This window comes from Macrotis lagotis, chromosome 1, assembly GCF_037893015.1.
Source record: "Macrotis lagotis isolate mMagLag1 chromosome 1, bilby.v1.9.chrom.fasta, whole genome shotgun sequence".
NCBI lineage: Eukaryota > Metazoa > Chordata > Mammalia > Peramelemorphia > Peramelidae > Macrotis > Macrotis lagotis.
This window is the reverse complement of record NC_133658.1, coordinates 905815530-905840561: the sequence shown is the minus strand read 5'-3', so window position 1 is coordinate 905840561 and position 25032 is coordinate 905815530. Positions and strand designations below refer to the sequence as shown.

Genomic DNA, 25032 nt, shown 5'->3' with positions numbered 1-25032 from the left:
GCTTCGTTGGAAGATGGATTTGGGGAGATCTCTCACCAGAACCTTCCAAGTTAGAAGCTCTCATGACTTTGGGGAGTGGGTACACTCTTTTTCGAGGAAAATTTTTCTTCCAAACCTTGAGGGTGGCCACTGCTTCCTCTCATGACTTCCTTGTAATACTGGAAAGAAACAAAGCTAATATGCTATAGAATGACAGAGCTGGCCCAAGTTCAGAACTCAGGACAGAGCTGGAAGGGCCCTTAATATACTATAGAATGAAGGGGTGGGGAGCAACTCTGGAGATCGTAATTTATAATAATAATAATAAATGTTTGTGTCATTTTTTTTTGCAAGGCAGTGGGGTTAAGTGGCCTGCCCAAGTGGCCTACCCTAAGGCTAGGTAATTATTAAGTGCCTGAGGCCGAGTTGAACTTGGATACTCCTGACTCCAGGGCCAGTGCTCTATCCACTGTGCCAACTAGCCGCCCCTGTCTTTCATTTTCAAAGAAGACCATGACATCAGGGAGGTGATGACAAGACATGCATATGAATTACATTTGAGTGAGAGGGTGCTGTGCTAAGTCACCCGCCTCACTTTCTCCTCCAGAGCCATCTAGGTCCAGTGGCCAGATAGGAATCAGGAAGACTGGAGAGGGCTCTGGATGCCAGGCAACCAGAGTTAAGTGACTTGCCCAGGGCCACACAGCTAGTACGAGTCAAGTGTCTGAGGCCTTGATCGGACTCCCATCTTCCTGACTCCAAGGCAGGGCGGATTGATTTCACATATGAAGAGAAGATCCTGAGGTTCAGAGAGGAGCAGGGAACTGCTTGAAGTTATCTAGGGAATTAGAAATAGAACTAAACTCGAACCCAAGTTTTCCAGCTCCGAATCCCAGGCTTTTCCCCCAGAGTTTGCCCTGTTTTTGAAGATGGGGAACTCGGAAACCCCAGGGAACTCCCAGCAGGCCAGAGCCAGGGAAAATGAAGGCGAGCTCGTACTTCTTTTTCCTCTTCTGTCGGTTTGTCTGATTGGCAGGAGTGGAGGGGGAAACCGAGGCACAGCGGCTGGCGGAGGGGGCGGAGGTGGCAGCCCGGTGCCCGCCCTGCCTCTTAGTCTCTCTTAGTCATCCAGGTCCACACCTACTTCCTCCTCCTCCTCCTCACCTTCCCCAGCGGAGTGGGGGCGGGGCTGGCTCGGGTCAGGTGAAGGGAGGGGGGAGGGGCACAGGCTCCAACCCCACCTGCCAGAGCCCTGAGCCCCCTCCCCCCGGGACCCCCACCCACCAAAGAGGCTGCGGGAGGGAAGAGGTCCCTTTGTGGGAGGGGGCCGGCCGTGGGGAGGATCAGGGGCAGCGGGCGCCCGGAGCCTTTAAGGCGCGAGGCATTGTGGGCGCCCCGAGTGTGCAGGGGGGGATTGAGGGGTGACTCGGGGCGCAGGTTGGCATGTAGCGGCGGGATGTAAGCCCGGGAGGGAGGGCGGCACGTCCCGGCGGCCGGCGGGGCAGCCGCCTCTGCCCGGGAGGGGGAGCCCGAGGCGGGGGGCGGGGGCAGGGGAGGGTCGGGGCGCCCCCCGCTAGGGAGGGGCGGGACCCCGGCGCAGACCCGCCCCCTCCCTGCCCCCTCCCACTGCCCCTAGAGGAGGAAGCTGCAGCCCTCCGCGGGGCGGGTCCGGCCCCAGATCTGACCACAGCTCCGGGCCCCCCCCCCCCGCCCCTGTCCCTTCCCCGGAGCCTCCGGGTGGACCCCGGAGCCCGGGAGCCCAGTGCGGCCCAGCCGGCCCCCCGAGAGCCCCGCCATGAGGTGAGAGCCGCTAGGGCGGGGTCTGGAAGCCGGGAGACTTTGGCGGGGAGGGTGCTCTGGGCCCGGGGACCCAGCCGGGATCGGGGAGGGGGGTCGGGGGGCGCCTCCTCGGCACGCTGGCGGCTTTGGGAAAGGAAGGGACGGGGGGCGAGGGCCGGACCCCTTCCCCCTTTAGTGGGGGCAGCACGGGGGGATTCCCCCTTTCCCAAGCCTCCACAACTTTTCAAAGGACTCCCCCCCCCACCGACCCTAGAGCTCCCCAGACTGGGCGGGGGAGGGGAGAGGGGTGTGGTGTCCAGGGAGTCCCTACGGAAAGGAAGGACGGCGGCCAGCCGCTCGCCCCTTTCCCCTGCCCCTTCCCGGGCCGGCAGGCTTTCTCCTGGGAGCTCCCGATTGTTCCCCGCCGGCCTGTTTCTAGAAGTTCCGAGGTCCGTTAACCACGCACCGGCTTTTGGTTTTTGTTTTCTTTTCTTGTTTTGGAGGGGGAGTGAGTTCTATCTTGGGACGCTTCCATAGGAAGCCGACACCTCGGACCCCTCCCCAGCTTGGGTGGGGAAGGATGCTCTCTTGCCTCTCCCCCCATCCAAATCTGGAGTCGACGATCGCCCTCTCCCCCACCTCTCCACCCCCAAATTGTGGGCATGCTACATTGCTCCCAAAGACCGGAGAGTGAGATGCCCCAGGAAAGGGAAGGGTGGAAGGTCCAAGCACCCATTTTGGCCTTCTCATTGTAACGTCCTTCCCGGTTTTGCACTGAAAAGTCAGCCCTGCCCTCCCAGAGACACCAAGCCCCAACTTTTGTGGGGTACGATCCTGGCGTTCTGACATCAGAACCGGGGAAGCTTTATTCTTAGTGTTCACTGTTTTAGTGAAGGCTCAGCTCTGTCTACACCCTTGGAACTGGGGTTAGCTTTCTCTGTTTCCCCCCTCCTCCCACCCCCAAGACACACCTGAGTTTCCCGGAGGGAAAAGGTCTCTTGTTTACACCCCCCTCCCGTTAGATCTAGTGGGGAGAGGGCGTTGGGGCGCTCATGCAGAGGGGTAGCCAGCCTCTTCCCAGAGTTCCCACCCCTGTGCCCTCCCCCAGTTCCCCCTGGGAAGGAAACCAACAGCTGGAGGGATGGAGGAGGGGCAGGAGCCGGGGTGGCTTTTGTCTTCCGAGACTCACCTGTCCTAGGGGGAGGGATTCTTAACCCATGATCCATGTGGTGGAGGAGGGGGGGAGGTGAAAAGGGAATGGAGGGGGAGAACTGCTCACCTGGGGGGGGGTCTGGCTAGATGCTGGGGGACTTTTATAGGTGTATTATGTGTGAGAGGGGAAAATGAAGTGTCAGGCCCCTCACCTAAGGGATCTCTCAACTTCGAAGTCTTGCTTCTGGGAGGACCACCCTCCCAGGGTCCGAGAGAAGACAGATCCCTGGGCTAGGGAGAGAGCTCTCTTTGAGGATCGGGTCCTTTTTCCTGGCCTGGGGGGGTCCACTGGGTTTCCGGATATCCCCACCACGCCCACCCCCACCTCCCCGCTGGCTCTAGGGGTTCAAACCCTAAAATTTAACTCCTAGAGGCTTTAACCCCTACCAGTCCACACAGTCCCACATCCACTCTGCTGCAGTTGAATTCATTAACCCCCCCCCCATTAATTTCCTGAGGATGTGGGGTTAATCTGGAGACTGGGGAGGGAAGGTAGGGAATTTCCTCCCTCCCATTCCCCCGCCCCCCAAGCTGTGGCCGGAAGTATGTGTGGGGTAGTGGGAAAGTTTGACTGTGATACCAATTTCCTTTAGTTTCACCACTTTCCGGGGTAGGGGGGTTGAATGGGAGGAGGGGTTTAGTTAAGGTATAGGGCTATGGGGGGGGGGGATCGGGGTTAGGAGAGGCTGAATCGAATGTTCTAAGAGCCCAAGGGTTCTAACAGTCACAACCTAACTTCCCATTTGTTCGAATTGACTAATGTTCTGTGGTTTTTCAGTCGAAAAATTCGAATCATTCTAAAAATCTAATCACCTCTCCATCTCTTTGCCCCCAATTTCCTGGGGTCAGGGGGAGGGGGGACGGAGAGAAGAGGCGGAAGGAAAGTTGGGGGTCAAGACCCTAGGAGCAATGGTTCTGAGATTCCAAGGGGATTCAGGATGCCCCCCGGGGTGGGAGTGAGGGGGAGCAGCCTAAGGCCTCTAACTGGCCGGGATCCGGCAGAACCGGGCTGGGCAGCTCCCCCTCCCTGCCCCAGTAAGACAGAAACATTTCCCCTTCCCCCCTCCCCCTTTTAGAGTTCGGTCCTGGCTCCTTATAAGTCTCCATTCAGCCTTCCTTCCCTCTTTGGAGTCAGGGGAGGAGCTTGGGACCCCTCCCCTTTCCATTCCCAGCCCTCCCTCCTGCCCCAGGCCCCTCCTCCTCCCCCCTTTTCCGGTCCCTGGTACGAGGGAGGTGGGGTGGCTTAAGAAGGCGGATGTCCGAGTCCCCGCCTCTCCTCCCCCCTCCATATACCCCCCCCCCCAAGCCCCTGGAGACCGTAAAAGGCTAGGACTGAGGCTGCCCTCCTCCTTCCACCCTGCTTCCCTAGCTCGCCTTTCCCCTCCCCTCAATCCATGGCCTGAAAAATGAAGGTATTATTCAGAAGCCTTTCAAGAACAACAGAATGCTAATTTATCCAACCCCATTTTATAGATGTGGAAACTGAGGCCCAGAGAGTATAAGGGATTTGTCCAAAGCCTCACGGGGAGCCAGAAATCGAGATGAAGCTAAGCTAATGATCATTAGAGAGAGGCAGCTTACTTCTGCCACTAAATCAAATCATTGTTGCCCCCCAAGTTTCTTGGGTCCTTGAATCCGTAAAGGGGATTGGCTCAAATGACCTCTGAAGTTCCTTGATGTTCGTGATGCTGTCTATACAGTCACATCTTGTCCATACACCTTCCTACCCAGGGTCTTCCATAACCCAAGTGGAAGGGAAGAAATCAGAAAGAAGGAACTTGATAGAACTGAGTTGAAATCCCAGCTAGGATAGCCAGGTGACTTTGGGCAAAAGGTTTAACCTCCGTGGGTCTTAGTTACGTCGTATGTAAAACAAGGGCCATCAATCCTCAGGTCACCAGGTTCCCTAGGGTCTTGAGGAAAGCACCCAATAAAACAGCTCTGGGGAAATTTTAGCTGCTATTACCTCAAGAAAATGGGTGTGGTTTAGGGCCTCCAACTTCCTGGGGGCAATTTGAGGGGGAGGGGAACAGGATGGAAAGTCACAAGGTTTGTTTCTCAGTCCATAAAAGTTTGAGTGGAATCTGAAAGGGCTTGGAGACTGAAGTTTATTGGGCAGTTCCAGAGAAAAAGGGGTTTCAGGTTTTGGGAGATTTCCTCATAATGTATATGGACACCCAGTCTCTGAATGTTGGATTCTAATTCTTAGCATCTCAGATCTGGACAGGATGACGAACCCATCTAGTTCCAACTTGTTCCTCATATAGGAATTCTATCTCCAACATAATCTGGCCAGGTGATCAGCCACTCTTTGCTTGGACATTTCATTTCCAAATGGGAAGGAGTTTAGAATGAGAGGACAAGGCTCTAGGAGATGGATCATAGACCTAAAGTTGGAAGGAATCTCAAATGCCAGCTAGTCTAAACCCCTTGCTTTAAATGGAGGATGAGGAAACAAACTGAGAGGGGTTAAATGACCTTACCTAGGCTCATGTTGTAGCCATCACAACCCAGCCAGGTCTCCTGATTGCAAAGACTGTGATATTCTGAGCAGTGAACTGTTAGGGTGTGTGTAGGGGGAACAGGGGGAAAGGGCAGAAGGATAGAGAGGGAGAGGGAGATGAAAGAGAGAAGGGGAAGGGAAGAAAAGAAAGAGAGAAAAAGAAAGAGGGAGGGCGAGACAGAGAAAGAGGCAAGGAAAGGGGCAGCTAGGTGGTACAGGATATTGGAACACTGGCCCTGGAGTCAGGAGGACCTGAGTTCAAATCTGGAATCAGACATTTAATACTTACTTAGCTGTGTGACCTTGGGCAAGTCAATTAACCCCATTGCCTTACAACCACCACCCCCCAAAAAGAAAGAAAAAAAAGAGGCAGAGAGAGATAGGAGAGGATGGGAAAGAGATCTAGATTAGAGAGCCAGGATCACTGAGTTCATTTGGTCCAACACTGTCACTTTACAGGTGAAAAATTGGTATCTGAGGTTATCTACAAAGACTAGTAAGTCTCAAAGAGAGAGTCTTGTACAGAGGCATGTATCTGGAGTCAAAGGACCTGTGCTCAAATCTGCCATTTATTGCCCTGGACAAGTCATCCCATCCCTTTGAGTCTTGGTATTATCATCTGCTCCATGTTTTGTAAATTGGGTTCCAAACCTAACCCCTTGGTATAGATGGAGAAACTGAGATCCAGTGAGTCCTAGAAATCTAGGGTTAGAACCCAGTTCTTTTAACACTCAGCTCTTTCATTCCATCAACACTTATTAAATGTTCCACATGTGTAATAACTCTGTGCCTGGTTATGAAGAGACACAAAGTTTAAATAATACCACCACCTCTACCTCCCGATGGTGTATATAGTCTATTGGGGGTAATAGATAACTATACTATACTATACAATGTTACATGGTGAACATATTGGAAAGAAAAGGGGGAGAGAGAAAGACAGAGAGAGAGAGAAAGACAGACTCTGTGAAGCCTGAGGGGAATGAGGAAAACTGGAGAAATGCCATTTGGGTTAGGATTTAAAGGTTGAGGGAAGGCATTGCTGGCTAGAGAAAAGGCTGAGCAGAGAACTCTAGGAGAGCATAGGGTGTGTTCCTCAAACAGAGTAGATCAATATGGCATTCTATGGAATGCATAGAGGGAAGTAATATGAGATGGTACTGGAATGGAGGGGAATGCCAAAAGGTGGAGAGTTTCCAGTGCCAATCACTGGAGATTGAACTGGACTCCCTAGACCAAAGATTTTAAAATACAGGAATGACAAAACCTGATCGATATTTGAATAAAGACTAGCTTTGCTTTCTGAGGAGAGATTCAAGAGGAGAGAGTGGTAAGCAAGGAGACCTACCAGGGGACTCTTCCACTAACTAGTTTGGGGGCTTAGGAGACTAGCAGAGAAAACAAAGGGATGGGTCAGAGGGATTTCTTGATTCTGTGGGAGCCAATGGAAAGAGATTTCCTCTTTTAGTTGTTCCAAGTACCATTGCTTCCCCTGACTTTATAATATAATTTTGGCTTTGTCTCTCTTCTCTGGTCCTCCATGTTCTGAAGACCTGATCCACCACCATGACTGGTCTGATAGGTGGTACAACTCTGAAGATCTCAAATTTTCTCACCTGTAAAATGGAGCTAATGAGTCTGATGCTACCTATCTCACTTGGGATGCTGTGAAGAAAGGGCTTTGCAAACTTTGAAATTCTCAAGAAATATATGTTGTGGGGTAGCTGGGTGGCACAATGGAAAGAGCACTGGCCCTGAAGTCAAAAGGACCTGAGTTCAAATCCGGCCTCAGACACCTAGCTCTGTGACTTTGGGCAAGTCACTTAACCCCATTGCCTTGCAAAAACTTAAAAAAAAAGTATTCTGTAATGATTATTCAATCATAGAATGTCAGAGTTGAAAGAGACCTTAAAATGTAGAATGTCAGGATTAAAAGGTGCCTTAGAACATGGAATGTCAGAGTTGAGAGGGACTTTAGAACACATAAAATCCAGATTGAAAGGGAACTTAGAATACAATATGAGAAGGGAGAGACCTTAGAATATAGAATGTCAGGGTTCTGAGGATTTTAGAACATATAATGTTAGACTCAGGTGGAAGAGGGCTTAGAACACAATGACAGAGGGAAGAGGGCTTAGAAAACAACGTCAGGTGGAAGAGGCTTAGAATATGGAACATCGGGATTGAGAGGGATTTTAGAACACATACTGTCAAGATTGAAAGAAAATTTAGGATATTTACAATGTTGGATAGAAGAGAGCTTAGAACACGTCAGGTGGAAGAGGGCTTAGAATATGGAATGTTGAGGTTGGGAGGGATTTTAAAACAATGGCAGAGGGCTTAGAACACCATGTCAGGGATGGGAGGGAACTCAGACCTGAGAATGACAGCTGGGAAGTTCTGAGGCTGAAGCTGGCATGGGTGGGGCTCCAGAGTGTGTACCCTTCTTCCCAATGAGGAAAAAGGGGCGAAGGGCAGGGAGCAGGGTGGTGCCTGTGCTGTGCTAGGACCTGCCTTTACCCCAGCAGGCAGTGGGCGTGGGCTTCAGGTGTAGGCAGCCTGCCAGGCCCTACCCTGGGTTCAGCCCTCCCTGAGCTGGCACTAGCTGGGGGTGGGGGTGGAGGTGGAGGCAAACCCCTTGGGCCACATCAGGCTTCTGACTGGAAGCAAGATTGCTTTCTGGTGGGGACGGATCTTCTTCCCCTCAGGCCTCACTTGTCTAGGGAGCACCTGGCATTCAGTTACAAATCTGGGGCCCTGGGGCCCCACTACTCTGGGTCTACCTTCTGACATGGGATTCTGGGGGGCTCAATCTCTTTCAGGGTGTCCTCTCTTTTCTCTTTGGGGCTTGTAGAGCTGGAGAGGGGGAGCTCCATGTGACCACAGAGAAGACACGCTATCTCTCTGGCTGTGGGCAGAATGGAAAGAATGGACTTCTCATGGGGGAGGTAGCCACCCCACTTGGAAATCCAATAAATAATTGCTATTTCATCTTCCTGGGGCTCAGTTTCCCTCTCTGAGGTTCCTTATAACTGAACATTCTGGTTTCTGTCCCACTCCTGTCTTCCCCTTCTATACCACACAAAAAGGTGAGTCTCAGAGTTCTTCCCACGTGAACTCCCCCACACCTTGAACCCCCAGATCAATATCACTCTCCCTGCAGAACTCTTCTTGCCTCTCTACTAACCCATATTATGGGGGATGGAGCAGATACAGAATACTGTTAGAAACATCAATCCCTTTAAGGCAAGAGACTTATATCCCCCATGATGCTGCTGGGAATTGTTTCATTTTGTGACATGCAGACTGGAGGGAGGGTCCTTTGCCATGATGATTTTGGGTCTGGAAATAAAGTCCTACCCTTAAGTCTCTGTGCCTGAGTTTCCTCTTTCGGGTTCTATTTTGTTTTATTTTATTTATTTTAAGATAATGGGGTTAAGTGACTTGCCCAAGGTCACATAGCTAGGCAGTTATTAAGTGTCTGAGGCTGGATTTGAACTCTGGTCCTCCTTACTCCAGGGTCAGTGCTCTATCTACTGTGTCACCTCACCGCCCTCCATTGGGGTAGGGGATGTTGTACAAATCAAAGAAGGACCAGTCTAGAAGGGATCCAGCCCCACCATGTCAAATAATTTGAAGAAAATGAGGCCCACTCCTCTCTTTGCTAAGAGAATCTCAAATGGAGTCAGGAAGAGTTGGACATGTCTAATCAACTCACCTACAACAAATAAGACCCAAAGAAATAAGGCTGTAATCACCCCCTTATTTGATAGGGGGGATTTCAGGAGTGCTTGGAGCTCTCTAGACTAACACCCTCATTTCTCAGAATCATATACAGGAGGACTCGGCCTCCCTGGCACTCTCCTCCCAGGTCAGGACTCCCCTCAGGTCCACTGAATTTCTCCCCTCTTCCCCTCAGTGAGAACCTGCTCTGCTCTAGCCGGGCCACCGTGATGGTTTATGATGACACCAACAAAAAGTGGTTATCGGCCGGGACGGGGCCCCAAACAGTCAGCAGAGTCCAGATCTACCACAATCCCAGCACCAATGCCTTCCGCGTGGTGGGACGCAAGATGCAGCCGGATCAGCAGGTGACGTCCTCAGGCCCTGGCCTCCCCATACCTCGACTTCCACTGGGGAGCTGGGTCTCCCCCTAACTGAGTCCCTCCCCCACCAGGTTGTTATTAACTGTGCCATCTTCCGGGGTGTCAAGTACAACCAGGCCACGCCCAGTTTCCACCAGTGGCGGGATGCCCGCCAGGTCTGGGGCCTCAACTTTGGCAGCAAGGAAGATGCAGCTCAGTTTGCGGCAGGGATGGCAGACGCCCTGGAGGCCTTAGAGGGAGGTAAGAAGAGGTCCTTAGAATTCTGCAGCTGTAGAGTTCTAGAATGTTAATGACAGCTCTAGAAGTTGTTCCAGGCCCTGGAAGGTCTAGAAAGAAGCCTTGTCTGGATTGGATAAAGGAAGGGTGGGTCAGTCATCAGATGGGCCTGGGGATGGAGCAGAGGTGGCCTGTGGTCAGAGAGGATCCTGGCCTATGGAATCATTTGGGAGGGGGCCCTTAAAAGTGGACTCACAGAAGAGGAAGGAGGGACAGCATGACAAGAGCTTGGGCAAGGTCTCAGAGATCGGAGGAGAATGAGTGTCTCCTAGCTCCTTGACTCCATACTTCCTCCAGACCATGTTACTCAATTGTGTGTCCCCCACCTCTATACATGTTTTATTCTCTAATTTCTCCTTGCCCCCAAGCAGGGAGACCTATGCTCAAAAGATTTAGAAATATTAAGGAACTAGGTCTTAAAACATCCTTTGGCCTGATGTTGGGAGATGGAGGGATGGAAGGCTCTAGAAAGGGTTGGAAGAGAGGTGGGTTTAGGGGCCAGGAGGCAGTCTTTAGGGTTCCTGTGAGAGACATGGCTGGGCAAATTCTTTCAGAAGGAGAGGGTTAATAGTCTGGAGTCCACATGGTCATGGGTGCAGTTTCCCAGAAGAATGGGTCATTTGTGAAAATGATCTAAAGACTTAAATTGATGCCCCCCTCCCCCAGGCGGACCACCACCACCCCCTCCCCCTGCATCCTGGTCTGCCCAGAATGGACCCTCAACAGAAGAGGTAGAACAGCAGAGGAGGTAAATGATGCCCCCACCTCATATTTCCCTCCCCTTTCATCTTACTTCATCTCTGCAGCCTTTGTCTTCCCCCTCCCTCTAAGCCCTATCCTTTCTACACCCGAGTTGGAAGGGATGGAATCAAGATCCATGGGATTCTCCCCCCACCCCCCATTTAATCCCTCTGATTAATCTGAGGAAGTAATCGGCTTCAGGACTGGGTAAGGAGAAGACTCTCCTTGAGTCTTCCTGACATCCCATGCCCCTGCTTTGACCTTGATGGAATTCGGGGGCACAGGGTAAGGTGGAGACCCCCTCCCAAGTCCTTTCTCCTCTAACCCTCTGCAGGCAACAGTTAGAGCACCTGGAGCAGGTGGAACGAGAACGCCGGGTCTCCAATGCAGGTAAAGGCCCTCTGGGGAGCTCAAACTTTCACTGGCCAATTCCTTCCACCCCCAATCTGCTGCTGCATCCTTTTCCATCAGATGACCACATCTCCTTCCAGTTTTTTTTTGTCTCTGGCACCCTGGGTCTGTTCTTGACTCACTGTGCAGCTTTGGGCAAATCCCTTACCCTGCCTTGGTCTCAACTTCCCCTTCTGTGATATGAGATTGACATTCTGGGTTCCATGTTCCCAGTTTTAAAGGTTCCCCTTCTGCCTCCTAAATCTCTGCTCCTTTCCTCAACCCTCAAATCTCCTTTTGTTTCTCTATTTCAGGAGCCCCAGTTGCTGCCCCTGCTGGGGGTCCCCCACCCCCTCCAGGGCCACCTCCTCCCCCTGGTCCACCCCCAGCTCCTGGGTTGCCCCCCTCGGGAGCCGGTGGGGCAGGAGGCCCTCCCCCAGCACCCCCACTCCCGTCTTCTCAAGGCCCCAGTGGGGGAGGTGGGGGTGCCCCAGGCCTGGCTGCAGCCATCGCAGGAGCCAAACTCAGGAAGGTTGGCAAGGTGAGATTGTGTGGGTGCTTGTGAGACTTGGATGCCACCTGACTGTGTATCACTGGGGTGGCTGACACCGGGGGTGGGTGTGACACTCAATCACATACCACTGGCACATTGCCACTGGTCCTGATTGTTCTTAGCTGCATCCCCTCTGGGGGAGTGAGGAGCAAAAGGAAGCTGTGGTCACTCCCAACACTCCCTCTGACCTTCCCCCTGCAGGATGAGTCCTCAGGGCCCCCTCCTGCCCCAAAGGCTGAGACCACACGAAGCACTGGGGGAGGACTAATGGAAGAAATGAGCGCCATGCTGGCCCGGAGGTAAGACCTTGGTGGGGGGGGTCCCACTCATCCACCCCAAGCCCCCGGCCATGGGGTGAGCTTGAGACCACTAGCTACCTACTATGTTCTGGAGTACGGTGAATGGGAAGGTCTCCTTCCCAACTCAGCTTTTTACCAAACCTCAACCTCCAGAACATAAAACTGAAAGGGGTCTCAACCCAGAAAAAAGGAACCATCCAAAGGAACCTTAGAGACCACTGGACTCAATCTTTCTTTTAACTGGAAGTGGGGGGGGGGACAGAGTCCCAAAAAAGGGAAGAGACTTACTCAGGACTACTCAGTGAGTTTAGGATGGATCAAGGACTGGAAGGGAAGGAGAAAAGAGGAAGGGGGGGGGGGAGTTCCTATATGCCTAGGGGTGGGGTGGGCTAGGATTGGTCAGGAATGGGGCCCTACGCTTACTGCCATCCCCATAATCCACTTCTGGCCACAGGAGGAAAGCAACATTGATTGGAGAGAAGCCCCCAGCCAAGGAAGAACCTGCCAGTGTGAGTGGGGAGCAGGGGGCTCTCTCTTCCCTAGCTCCAGGGTCTTTCCCGGTTTCTACTTCCCACTGTCCCCTGGCTACTGAAAGGAAGGGAGGGGAAAAAGACAAGGGTGGTTCCTCCCTCCCCAGCCCTGATTCTTTAGGAAGTAGGCAGACATGGGACCAATGAAGAGGGTCTAACTGAGTCCTCCCTTCTCCCTTCCCAGCAGGAAGAAGCTGAAACAAGAATTCCTACGCAAAATGGTGAGTTTCCCTGGGAGGAGGAATTTTCCAACTCTTGTTCTGGGGTGTCCACCTTTGGGGGAGGGGAGAAGGCACCTCCCAGCCCCCAACCTTCATGTCCCCCTTTCTTTCCCCTCATGCTCCAGAGCCTGTTCGGAGACCATGGGAAAAGAACAGCACAACCCTACCTAGGTGAGTGAACAATACTTGGGGGCGGGGCGGGGGAGACAGGGGACCAGGGTGAGCATGTGGCAACAAAGGACCCCAGGCACCTGAGCTTGAACCTTTGCCCATGGCTCCTGGATGACCTTGGAACAGTTCTTGTCCTTGTCCCTTTAATGACAGAAGAGAGTTGGATGTGATCACCTCTGAGGTTCTGCCCATCTTTGTTTTAGGGTCCCTCCTACAAAGTGTGATTTAGTCTAGTCATAGCCCCTTGCCTTTCTGAGTCTCAGTTTGCTTATCTGTAAAATGGAAGCATGGAGATGAGCTCAAGTCTGTTGTGACTTCCAGGCACGTGGAAGCATGACTGCCAAGGGGTCCCATGGTGGGAGGGGGTGCACAGCACAGGAGGGCCTTGATTTGGGAGCAGACACCAGAGCCAGGCTCTATCCTGGACTGACCAATCCTCTGTCCTGTCACTGTCTGGCCTTGGCTCACCATGAGGACAAACAAGGGGAGAGAGGTTTCTCTGTATAAGGGCAAGTGAGGTGGGCCCCATGTCAGGAGAAATCTGGGTTAAAATCCTTTCTTCTATTGACCCCTTATTGTCCAGGTGAAGGATACTGAGTCAGAGAGAAGTGAAATGATTTGCTTTAGTTAGGGGTTGGTCAGTGGTCTCCCCAGTGGACTTGAGTCCTCAGTTTCCTGATCTGCAAATGGAGGCTATCTGCACTCCCTACAGATATTCTAGAGTTATTATGAGGTCCACAAGTGAAATCAAGTCTAAAAATGCACTCTAGAAATAGCGGTTGGATTCTGAGGCCCCTTCCTGCTCTGGTTTTCCACTCCACAACAAAACACAACAGTTTAACTGGATCATGATAATTTGGTAGAAGTCAGATGGGGGGGGGTAATGTGGGTCATCCCATCCTCCCAAATGCTATTTCGGTATCTCTCCCTCAAACTCTTCCAGGATGAAGTCTTCCACATCAGCACCCAGCTGTGAGGCCCCTACCTCAACTCCCAGCACCCACGAGGAGTCTGACTTAGACCGGATCAAACAGGTATGGAGGGGCTCTGGGGAGAGGGACCCTCTGGGAGAGCTAATGCTCCATTTGACTCTGACATTGTTTGGGGAGAGCCTCTAGGGTGGGGGCTTTGGGGGGCATGGTAAACTTCCCCCCCTGCCCCAGGACAAAGGCTGGCCAATGAGAGTTGGGATGAGTGGTTTAGGGAGCCTTCTGATACACCCCATTGATGTTTTATAGGAACTGCTGCAGGAAGTGAGGAAAGAGCTCCAGAAGGTGAAAGAGGAGATAATAGAAGGTAAGTGGGGGCCCTGAAGGGAGAGGACAGGGTCCCCAGGGCTCAGCTTTGGAGTCAGAGGTTGGGGGGAGTCCAGCCCTTTTCGGTTCCTTATTGGCACCTCTTTGCATCCCAAGATGCTCTGAGGCTGCATGAGGTCTCTGTGAGGTCCCCAGCTCATATCCACTTTTATCTGGTCTCTCCTCCAGCTTTTGTCCAGGAGCTCCGGAAACGGGGCTCTCAGTGACCAGATGGGCCTAGGAATCCTCTCCTGATCCCTCCTGTCTTGAGATTTGGAATGGGTTGGAGAAGTGGCCTCTGCATCACCACCTTTCAGTTCACTGGGCAAATAAGATCCCAAGGAGGTGGCACAGCCCTACCATTCCCTCCTGGCAGGGGGCTCCACCTACCCCTTCTGCCCTTGGTCCATTCCTTCTTTCATCCCCTTGGGGCTCCTTCCTCTACTTGGGACATATCAATCAGCTCCAAGATGACAAGAGGAAAGGGGAGATCTTTTTCTCCTTCATGGAGCCCCTCCAAGGGCCCAACGTTCACTTTAATCCTTAAAAGCCTTCAATTTTTTTAAGAAAAAAAAAAATATATATATATTTGTTTGGGAGGGAAAGGGATTTTATTTGTTCATAAGGATGGGGTCTCGGCAGTCTTAAATGCTGTAATCCTAGCTGTCCCCCTCTGGGGGTGTGGTTCTTCCAGGGGGTATAGGGAGCCAGGACCTCTCCCCACTGCAGGGAACTCCCTTCTCCCCTCTCCCTAAAAAGATCCCCCTTTTCCCTTTTCTATAAGGAATTAAGATTCTATGATCCTATAAAATACTGTAACTTTTTTTGGAAAAACTGGTTGTTTTTTTTAATTTGGGCAGTCTTGGGTTTTAGAGCGAATCCCCTGGTGGGAGAGTGAACTGAAGTAGAACACCCTCCTGGGGAGGTGGGATGGGGGAATTTTCTCTCATCCTCTTCCCTGTTGGAACAAATCTAGTCATTTTTCCCTACCACAACACACTCTTTTGGCAGTGCTGTGTTTAGCTTCCCCCCTTCCCCCAGCCCTGGTCTAGGATGCTGGCCTGGCCTGGGCCCTCCCCACCCCAGACTGTGGGCTCCCTGAGCTCTAAACCATGGCTCCTCCCACTGGTGGGGACAGTGACCTGACTTCTCTGGTCAACTGGTGAGTCCTTCCCACAAGTCTCAACCTCCGAGACCATGGTTAAGTCTCTTCCTGCTAGGGGTCTAAATTTACCCTTCGGGGTTGAAGGAGGGGTCTTGCATCCATCACCTGAAAGGTCCCATTCAGTTGGAATTGCTGTAAACATTCAACCCTCCAGAAGAGAGGCCACACACACCCACCAGACCAAACAGACCATGGTGTACTGAGTGATTTCTGAGGCCAAGGCCCTCCTCTAACTTTAATTGTGAAATATTTACAGTCATAAAAAATATAATCAGATCTGGGAGACCCCAGTCACAGGACTGCCTCAGGCACAGGCCCCTCTCCCTCCAATCCCATTAGCAGATTCTTCTAGGGAGAAGCGGCCTTTTATGATGGGGGCAGCTACCAGTGAGATCTCTCTCCCCTCCACACTGCCACTGCCAAAATTCAATGAAGGGGTGTTCGTCCATCCCCCCACACCCCTCCCTGCAGAAAGGGCAAGAAGCCCAGTTCGACATTGCACTGGGAAAACCAGGACTTGGGAGCAGAAAGGTAGGTCTGTCAGAACCTTTCATTTAGGATTTAGGGTGGGTATAGGTGACTGCTATGATCCAGTATCATAGAAATGAGCCTGGGAAGGAGAATCTGGGCAAGATGGAATCCTAGGGAGGGGGAAGGGATTCATGAGAGCAGATAAGAGGGGGCAACAGGAGGTTGGAGGGAAGGAAGGTTTGCTACCTGTGGTGGGGTGGGTATGCATTCATGGACCCAACCCAAAGGAAAAGGACACATGAGACCATCCAATGTTGGTCTGGGGTCAGTGGGACCAGTGGGACCAGTTTGGGATAAGACATCTCCACTGAGACACCCCTAAAAGACAGGTATTCACCATGGACCAAAGAAGGGGAGGGGCTGGACCATCACATAGATGTGTACAAAGGTCAACTATGTGTTCCAAGGGGCGGGGATATAGAGGGGGCAGATCCAGTGGGAATATTCCACCTTGTCTGAGTAGAGGATTCTTTCTAGAATGAACTAAGGGAAGAAAGGGCAGCAGAAGGGAATGGCTTTGGAGAGCTGGGGAGAAGATTCCCATGTGAGAAGGGGCCGGGGGGGTGGGGTGGTGGTGGAAGGTGGAGATAACTACTGGATAGCAGCACCCCAGTCAATTCTTTACCCCCCCCCCAGGGGATGATAAAGAGCCAGATTTTCCTGGCCAATCCCCTCAGAAGAACTAAGCACATCAAGGGGGAGGGAAAGGAAGGGGAAATGTCACACAGAACCATCAAATGCCCCAAGAAGTGGTCCGTCCAGGGGAAGGTACCACAGCTGTGGGAGGAGGTGTGGGCGAACATTGTGGTCAACCATCCTGGGTCGCCAGCAGGGAGCAGTGTGCAGAGGGGAGATGATGGCAGCCTCCATGGGCCCCAGTCCCCCAGGCATCAGGGAAGCCTCTACTTCTTTTTCTCCAGTTGCTCCTTGAGCTCTTTGATCTGAGTTTGGAGCCCATCTATGGTCTCCAGCTTCCGGGACACCTCCCGGTGCTGGGCCTGCAGGGTCTCCACAGTCAAGGTAAGGACATTCAACTCCAAGTGAATTCCTTCCATGACCTGACGTTGCTCTTCCTCCTTGCGTCGCGTTTGGGCAGAATGGCGGAGGTATTCCAGGACCAGGCAGCAGCCACCCACCAGGAAGATGGTGGCTTCGCCTAGCAGCTCAGCACCAAGCTCTGCAGCGGCCTCCTCATTTAGAGGTTTAATTGTAGCTCCCCGGAAGCCCAGGATCCGCATCTTTGTCCGCATTTCCACCCAGTGGTACACTGCAGAGATGAGGGAGGGCTGAAGTGAGGCCAGAGATGGGGGCTAGGGCCACCTCCAAGGAAGTGCACAAGCTCCTTTCCCTCTCTGAGCCTCAGCTTCCCCATCTGTGAAACAGAAATGGCCTCTAAGGTCAGTTTGCTGGGTAACCTAGTCTAAGTCACTTCCCCTCTAAATAGACCTCAATTTCCTCTATGGTAAAGTGGACCAGACAGATAGTTTTAAAGAAGGGGTGGGGGTGGGGAATGGAAGGGGGGAAGACTGTGACTGGCAAGCTATCATACTAATCCTATAGAGCAGGGTTCTCAGCCTGAGGGCTATACACTGTCAAGATACCAACTTTGGGAGACTGCTGAACCAGTGAAATTTGGACAAATGTATTTCAATAGAATTGGTTCCCTTTGGGAGCCTATGTACTCTTTTTATTAGGGGAAGGGTCCATAAGTTCACCGAAGTGACTCCCCCCTGGGGCCTGTGACACAACAGAAGGTCAGAATCCCTGCCATAGAGAGGGAATAAAATGGAGGAAGAAGAAGGGTCCAAAGGGATGCCTGAGAATTCCCAGGTCAGGAAGGAGGCAACAATAGAACGCAGTCTCCGAAATGGATACTCTAAGCCCACAGCATGGACAGTGGAAATGTGGAGTCTAAAGGCAAGGCCAGGAACGGCTAGGTGGCACAATGGATGGAGCACTGGTCCTGGAGTCAGGAGGACCTGAGTTCAAATCCGGCCTGGGACACTTAATAATTGTCTAGCTGTGTGACCTTGGGCAAATCACTTAGCCCCATTGCCTTAAATAAATAAAAAAAAAAAGCAAGACCACAGAGCTAAGATAGGTACCACTGAGGCTTGCTGGGAAGGGACCACTCCAAACTGAACAGGTAAATGGAAGGGGTGAGATAGAGGACGGAGACCATTGGATATTAGGAAGCACAGGTCACACAAGAATAGTGTGGCGAAATGTGGAGGAAAACATTTGGTTGAAGATAAACCCAGACAGAAATATAACACAGTCCTCAGGGCAGAAAGAGGAAAGAGATAAGACATTTAGGAAGGAAGGGGCAGTCATGTGGTCCAGTGGATAGAGTACCATCTTCCTGAGTTCAAATCCAGCCTCAGATACTTCCCAGTCACTTGACCCTCTTTGCCTCAGTTTCCTCATCTGTAAAATAATCTAGAAAAAGGAATGGCAAGTCTTTCTATTATCTTTGCCAAGAAAACTGCAGTTTGGGAACACAAAGAATCAAAAACAACTGAACAACAATAAAATGATCACTTTGGACTTCCAAAGGGACAGGATAAGCTGATCTGAAGCCAATTTGTCATCAGCAAACAGGAAATGGTTGCTTTGGTGAAAGAACAGGGATCTTGGGGGAGACAATTGATTCTTCTACCTTTGAATGTGAGGAAGGCAGAGTTCTCTCTATTGAGGCAAGTGGGGGATCAACAGATAGAGGGTCTAGATGTCACCAAAATGCTTTGAAAGAGTTCACCCTTCCCATCTACAAAAATCCCACTGGGGAAGCTTGCCCTCATTAAGTTCTGGAGACAGTAAGTCTCTGGGAGCGAATGGTATGCCTGGGCTTCCTACCACACTGAGAAGTGATCCGAGGTGGCATTCTGAGGGGCTACATCTGAAGACCTGTGCTCCCTTCTGGGGGACTCTGAGAAGCTAGACTGTGTCCCAAAGAAGCCAGCCTCAGCTCATCTGCTATGCAGCCTAGCTGAAGGAAGTAGAGAATGCTTAGCTTCAAAGAGAAGATTCTGGAGGAACAAGATAGAATTTGAAGAGCTGTCACCAGGAAAGAGGTTCCCTTGGTGCCCCTTATCTCTGGAGAGCACAGCTAGGCTCAATGGGGAAGCACTGCCTAGAAGTCATCTGAGGAAGCTTCTATCCGGCCAACAGTCAGAGTCATCCCAGATAGATTTTCCTTCATGCCACAGTGTATGATCAAAAAAAAAAATAAATGAAATTCACTCGAATTGAACCAGGAGGGGTCTGGAGGCCTCCCCCAACTCCACGGGGTCTGGGCGTCCAACTTTAAAGAGAAGAAGGGGGCCTCTAAAGAGACAGAGGTAGGAGACATGCTGGCACACAGAGGGGAGGACAGGCAGCAGGATGACCAGAAGACTGGCAGAATCCCATAAGGGCAGAAACTCTCAGAAGCTGAGGAGGAGAACAGGGACAGCAATAAGGTTTTAGAAATCTATATTGGGGGGGACAGCTAGCTGACTAAAGGGATAGAGCACTGGCCCTGGAGTCAGGAGGACCTGAGTTCAAATCTGGTCTCAGACACTAACTGCCTAGTTGTGTGACCTTGGGCATGCCACTTAACCCCATTGCCTTGCAAAAGCCAAAAATAAAAAAAGAAGAAATCTATATTGGGGGAAAGAGGAGGATAAAAAAGGAAAGTGGCAGGGCCTGGGAGCAGCCAGAATGCTGATGGGCCTTTCCTGGGCTTTGGTTTGTCCTGCCAGACACATTGATCTTTGGACTGGAAGGCTCAGGACGAAATGGCTAAAGTGGAAAGGAAATCCAAAATAAATATGGGGCCTCCAGGAGGACACAGGGCTGCCCCTGTCCACGGAGGCCCTGACAAACTCTTTCTCAGGAACATTCCAGAACTGAAAGCAAAGGACGGGTGGTCTGTGAAAGACAGTGGCAGACGGCAGGGCCGGGAATTCAGGGCCAGACAAGTGGGCAAATGTTTTGGCCTTCCACAAAGTGCCACCTGCCGAGAGGAGGCCGCTGGGCACCCGGGGGCCGGCTGAAAAAGAGCAAGGTGGAGGGAGAGGGGACTCAGTGCCCATCTGCGGGGTCCGCAGCGGAGGGACCCCACATCTGGGCTCTTGGGGAGAGCCAGAGAGCAGCCCTGCCCCAAGGGGGAGCCAGAATGGGGGGCTAGTCCTAAAGGCCTTGGGGGGCCCAGATGGGGTGGGTATCCATGGGGGGCCAGAAGGGGGGCTCGCCCTGGGGGGGGGCACACGGGGGTGCTAAGGCGGGGCCCCCTCACCCCTGGACCCTCAGGGCGGACCTCGGTCACCAAAGTCACGGCCCCCCCGGGGGTCCTGGGGCGCTGCCCCTCGAGGGGCACGTTCATCCGCGCCCCCTCCCCCAGGCTCCAAGAGAGAGGCCGGGGCGGGCCGAGCTGAGAATGCCTGAGGCTCTGCGATTCTGTGAGGCCCGAGTTCGAGTCCGGCTCCGGCGCTCCCTGGCGCAGCGGCAGGCCCGGCTCTCGAAGCGCTTCAGGGGCCCGGGGGAGGGGACCCGCCCCAGCGGCCCCAGCGGCCCCGAAGCCCCGCCCCGCCTGCCTTTGCTCCGATTCAAAGTCAAACTTGAACGGGCCGGCCCGCCCTTCTCCCCTTTCCATTGGTTAGGGTCGCTGTCCGTCCCAGGCTTGAGACGCCCCCATTGGCCCGCTATGTCTGCACGAGGTTTAGAAAGGCCGAGCCGGGGCCCGGAGGCCTCCAGCCATTGGTCGGAGGAGAGAGCACGCGAAGCCCCCATTGGACTAGCAGGAGGTCTGGAGAGGAGGGGGAGAGGACGTGAACAGACCCGGCGCACGACAGTCTCTCCTGATTGGCCAGGGCGGGACGCACGCCGCCTGGCGATTGGCCACGCGGGTCGGAGGAGGGCGGGGCGGGGCTGGAGGCTACGGGAAGGACCCTCGCGGGGAACGGGGTGGGGGGGATTCGGGGTTCCGGCTTACGTTGGGCGGGTGGCAGGCAGATGTAGGTCCGGAAGAACTGGCTCCGGCGCGCGCCCTCCTTAATCCTTTGGGCCAGCGGCTTGCTGATCTGCCGCACGCCCAGGTACAGCAGCTTCGCCATGGGGAACGCGCCCACCACCATCTTGGCGGCCGCACGTGCGTCACGGCCGGGCCGGCGGACAGCGGGGCGCACGCGCGCGTCCCCGGCGTGGCCGGTGGACCGTGGGCGGGGCGGGGTCCAGTGCGCACGCGCCTCTCGGCCGAGCGGGGCGCCGTGACGTCAGCACCCGACGCCGCGGGCCCGAGCCCTCTTCGCTAGGTAAAGGAGCCTTGTTCCCGGCGAGGCGGGGGCGGGCCCCGCCGGCGTGACGTCACGAGGCTTGGCTGTGACGTCACTCCCTAGGAGGCCAGCAAGGAGTGCGGATTAATCCTCCGAGGCCGAATCACCCATTGACCCCCGCCGCCTGGAAGGAGACCGCTCTGCCCCCTCCCCTCGCCCGCTCCCCACGGTGCTCCTCCCAGTCCCCCTCCCCCCGGTACTTTCCCTGCTCCCTCTTTTATCCTTTCCCCCATTTCTCGTCCCTTTCATTCCCCCCCTCATTTCCCCTCTCCCTCCTTTGTCCTTTCCCCTTCTCTCCTGTCTTCTCCCTTCCCTGCTCCTTCCCCTTCCTCCTCCCGCTGTTCTAATCCTTACTTTTTGGCCTTTTCCCTTTCCTCTCTTCTTCCCTATCTTTTAGCTTCCCCCTTCTCCTTTCCCTTCTTCCTCCCATCGCCCTGCCCTTTCCCCTCTCCCTTCAGTGCCCTTTCCTCTGCCTTCCTGTCCTTCCCCCTCTTCGCTGCTCCTTTGCTTATCCTTTTCCTCCCTCCTCCCTTTATCCTAACCTTTCCTCCTTGTCCTTCCCCTTCTCCTTTGATCTTTCCCCGTCTGCCCTGTCTTTTAGCCCTTCCCCCTTCCTTCTCTTATCCACTTTCCTCCTTTCCCTCCTATCTTTACCTCTATCCCTGTCCTCCTTTTTCTTCCCTTTTCCCTTCCCCTAGTCTTTTCCAAACTCGCCCTGCCCTGCCCTGCCCTCTTTCCCTCCCCTTGTCTTCTTTTCTCTGCCTTCCATTGCTTTCTTCTCTCTCTTGTCTTTCACCTTCCCCTCTCCCTCCCCATATCCTTTTCCCTCCTCCTCCTCCTCCTTTTATTCTTTCCTTTTATCTCTTCCCTGCCCCTCTCATCCAGAGGCTGTGGAAAATTCCTACTTTTCCCTGTGTAATATTTGTGAGATATCTTTCCCCTCATTTACATGGGATCTTTGGAAACTTCTCTCCTTCTCGAGGGAGTTTTGAAAGACCCTTCCCCTTTCCCATTAAAGATTATGGGCAACCTCGATAGACCACCCAGGACCTGCCTAGGTACTGTGAATATCCACAAAAGATCCCTTCTCTCTGAATGAGAAGACTGTGTAGAACTCTTAACTCGCTAGGCATCCTTTCCTCCTGGGTGAACTGTGGAAGAACCCTTCCTTACATCAATAAGGGCCATGGGAACAGACATTCCTGAGGAACCCTTTCCTCTTCCACCAAGGACTTTAACTTTGTTTTTCAGACAGGAGAATACGGTTGGAAAACTGTCCAAGGGAGAAATGTGGGAGATTCATTTCTTTTGAACAGGGACTACGACTATGAGAAATTCTTATGGATGTCCACTGGAGGCAGTGGGGAACTGCCCAAGAGTTTCTTCACTTCTCTCAAAATCCCTCTTTGTGGGTGAGATGTTACTAATGTTAGCTTGCCTTGGAGTTGACACCAGCCCCATCCTATGTTCTCTAAAAGGGGCATATCAGAGTGTTGGGACTAGAGCGATGCTTAAAGATCGTCTAATTCCCACCCCCCATGAACATTTTACAGCAGGGAAAAATTGAAATAGGTGAAGCAACTTGAGTATCCAAGGTTCCAGAGTAGAGAAGGGAACCCACTTTTTCCTGACAGAAATCTGCAGACTGCCTTGGAACATCATGCTATTCCTGTCACTGAAAGTATCCAAGCAAAAGATAGATGATCTGGTCAGGGAGGCCATCAGGGGATTCCCACACTGGGCAGGAAGTTAGGCTTTGTCCTCTCTGAGGTCCCTCCCATTAATGTGATTTTTCCGGATAAATCCAACCTTTCCTGAGGGGGCTGCAAAGAAAAGGAGACAGAGATGGCTGGGTCCCAGTAAGCCTCCTGAGGGAGCTGCCAGGCTAGCTGAAGGATGAGCAGCCAAGCCATCACATCTTAAGAGGGGATGCTGACAAGCTGGGTTATATCTGAAGTGGGGGTGGGGGGGCAGGGAGGAACTAGAAAACAGGCCACAAGAGGGTCAGCTGAAGGACCTCAGGACTTTTAACTGAGAGAAGAGGAAACAAAGATGGCATTTTTTATGGTTTGGAAATGCTTTGGATGTCATGTCCTCTGATTTTCGCAACACCCCTGTGAGGTAGGTATTCCCCCATGAGGAAGCTGAGGTTCAGAGGGTCACACAGCTAGCAATTGGTAAAGGTATGATTGGAACCCAGGTCTCTACTGAATGGAGGTACAGCATTCTTCCCACTGTATCACTCCCGGGACCAAAGGATTTAGAATTGGAATCTTAAGAGGCCATACTAAGAAAGAAATGGTGGCTTAGAAAGGGGAAGGGGTTTTTCTTCCATATCTCAGAACCAGTAATTGGCAGGGTGGGGATTTCCAACCGAGTCTTCTCTCTCCAGTTCCAGCTGTCTTCCCACACACTTCTGCAAAGTTACTGTGTTCAAGAATTCAAGAGTTCAAAGACTATCAGGTAGGAAGAGTTAGAGACTGGTTCAAGGAGGATGGAGGCAGGGAAAGTAGGGAAAGACGTTTCATAGAAACAGATTGTGACTGGGACAAATAGAACAAATTTTCCTCATTTGGCTCGAACCCTTCAATTGTGCAGGGCTGGGGGACCTGGCTTCTAGTCCATGCTCTGATGTTGACTCTGTAACATCAGAGAAGTCACTTTACCTTGATGGGCTTCAGTTGACTAAATTGTAAAATGAGGGGAAGGGGTTGGACAAGAGGGTCTCCTGTCCCCTTCCAGGTCATTCCAGGACATTCTGGAATAACTGGATGCACAGACTTTTTTCAGAAGCAATGGGAGAGAGACAGTCTTGTTGACTAAAAACTCTCACTAAGAGGCAGGAGAGATCTTAAGGACAAATCACAGACTGTCCAACCTTCCCCAGCAGGGAAGTCACCTCAAAATAACAGCAGTCAAGAGGGGTTGGGTGAAATTCCTGGGGAGTAGAGGCACAGGAGCCAGCCTGGCAGAGGGAAAAGGGGTCACCCTCCCCATCCACTCCTCAACCCTATTCTAAGGGGGAAAGGAAGACCCAGAGAGGAGAGGAGGAGTGACTTGCTTGAGATCTTGCAGCTGGACAGTTAGTCTAAAACTCAAATCTCCTGATTCACATTATCTTGGTTTTTTTCCAGACTGTGGTGCTTTGGGGATAACTGCATGCAAATATCTGTGAGTCAAAATTGGCTGCCCAAAGTCCAGAGAAAAGGAGGAGGCATGGTCTTCCTAGCCACCCCTTCTATTCCTTCCCATCGGGCGACAGAAGGAATCTTCCAACATGGAACGGCCAAGCTCAAAGGGACTTTTGAATATTGAACTCAGAATATGGAATGTCAGAGCTCTGAGGAGCCTTAGAATATAGAATGTCAGAGCAGGGAGGGGTCTTAGGTCAGAGAATGTTTGCTGGAAAGAACTTTGGAACATAAAATATCAAACTAGATCAAACTTAGAACATGGGAAATCAGAGTTGGTTGCCACCTTAGAACATCAAGTGTCAGAGTTGAGAGGAACCTTAGACCACAATGTCAACATGTTAATGAACTTTAGGACAAAGAATGCCAGAGCTAGAAGGGGCCTTAGAACTCAGGATGTCAGTGTTGTAAAGGGCTTAAAAACACGTTACATGGAAAGTTAGAACTAGGAGGGACCTTAGGACACCGTGTTAGAAATAGAAGGAAAAGATAGAATATTAAAAGCTGAGAGTACTTCAGAATACAGAAAATCAGAAAAACCTCAGGACATTGAATATGACCTGGAAAGGACTTAAAAGAAAATGTCCGAGCTGAGATGTGCCTTAGGACAGATAATGTTAGCCAGAAAACAGAACATAAGTTGTCAGACCTAGAAGGAACCCTAGAAGACAGACGATCCAAGCTAGAAAGCACTTAAAACTTAGGATGTCAGGACTAGAAGGAACCTTGAATATACAATGTCAAAACTAAGAGGGTCCTTGGATCAACCACCCCC

At 52.2% G+C, this 25032-nt stretch overlaps 2 protein-coding genes and 1 long non-coding RNA gene across 6 annotated transcripts; 2 read left to right on the top strand and 1 right to left on the bottom strand.

The window, feature by feature from the left end:
- Positions 1-1687: 1687 nt before the first annotated feature.
- VASP (vasodilator stimulated phosphoprotein) lies at positions 1688-15889 on the top strand. 2 transcript variants are annotated; one of them, XM_074219276.1, is made up of 13 exons: positions 1688-1779; positions 9393-9564; positions 9651-9819; positions 10522-10603; positions 10931-10986; positions 11301-11527; positions 11741-11838; positions 12293-12347; positions 12556-12589; positions 12715-12760; positions 13704-13794; positions 13999-14056; positions 14245-15889. In XM_074219276.1, exons 1-13 carry the CDS (start codon positions 1775-1777, stop codon positions 14280-14282), a joined length of 1131 nt encoding a protein of 376 aa, XP_074075377.1. In that variant the 5' UTR covers positions 1688-1774; the 3' UTR covers positions 14283-15889. The 2 variants fall into 2 exon arrangements, with proteins under 2 accessions (XP_074075377.1, XP_074075376.1); XM_074219275.1 differs by having other exon boundaries at positions 12553-12589; positions 14245-15884.
- On the bottom strand, positions 15425-20953 carry OPA3 (outer mitochondrial membrane lipid metabolism regulator OPA3). The gene is made up of 2 exons (XM_074219282.1): positions 20727-20953; positions 15425-17018 (listed from the first exon to the last, which is right to left on the bottom strand). Exons 1-2 carry the CDS (start codon positions 20866-20868, stop codon positions 16654-16656), a joined length of 507 nt encoding a protein of 168 aa, XP_074075383.1. The 5' UTR covers positions 20869-20953; the 3' UTR covers positions 15425-16653.
- On the top strand, positions 20717-24510 carry LOC141509611 (uncharacterized). Of its 3 annotated transcripts, XR_012474668.1 has the most exons (3): positions 20717-20829; positions 22318-22478; positions 23459-24510. It is a non-coding gene; the product is annotated as an uncharacterized LOC141509611 (long non-coding RNA). The 3 variants fall into 3 exon arrangements; XR_012474667.1 differs by having other exon boundaries at positions 22318-24510; XR_012474669.1 differs by having other exon boundaries at positions 20717-21045; positions 22318-24510.
- Positions 24511-25032: the final 522 nt, after the last annotated feature.

Excerpts from the sequence above, each read along its gene's own strand:
- VASP (XM_074219275.1), top strand. Across the intron at positions 12,590-12,714 it reads AAGAATTCCTACGCAAAATG|AGCCTGTTCGGAGACCATGG; the intron begins GTGAGTTTCCCT and ends CTCATGCTCCAG. Across the intron at positions 12,761-13,703 it reads AACAGCACAACCCTACCTAG|GATGAAGTCTTCCACATCAG; the intron begins GTGAGTGAACAA and ends AAACTCTTCCAG.
- OPA3 (XM_074219282.1), bottom strand. The coding sequence starts at position 20,868 with ATGGTGGTGGGCGCGTTCCCCATGGCGAAGCTGCTGTACCTGGGCGTG. Across the intron at positions 17,019-20,726 it reads CTGCCTGCCACCCGCCCAAC|TGTACCACTGGGTGGAAATG; the intron begins GTAAGCCGGAAC and ends TCATCTCTGCAG.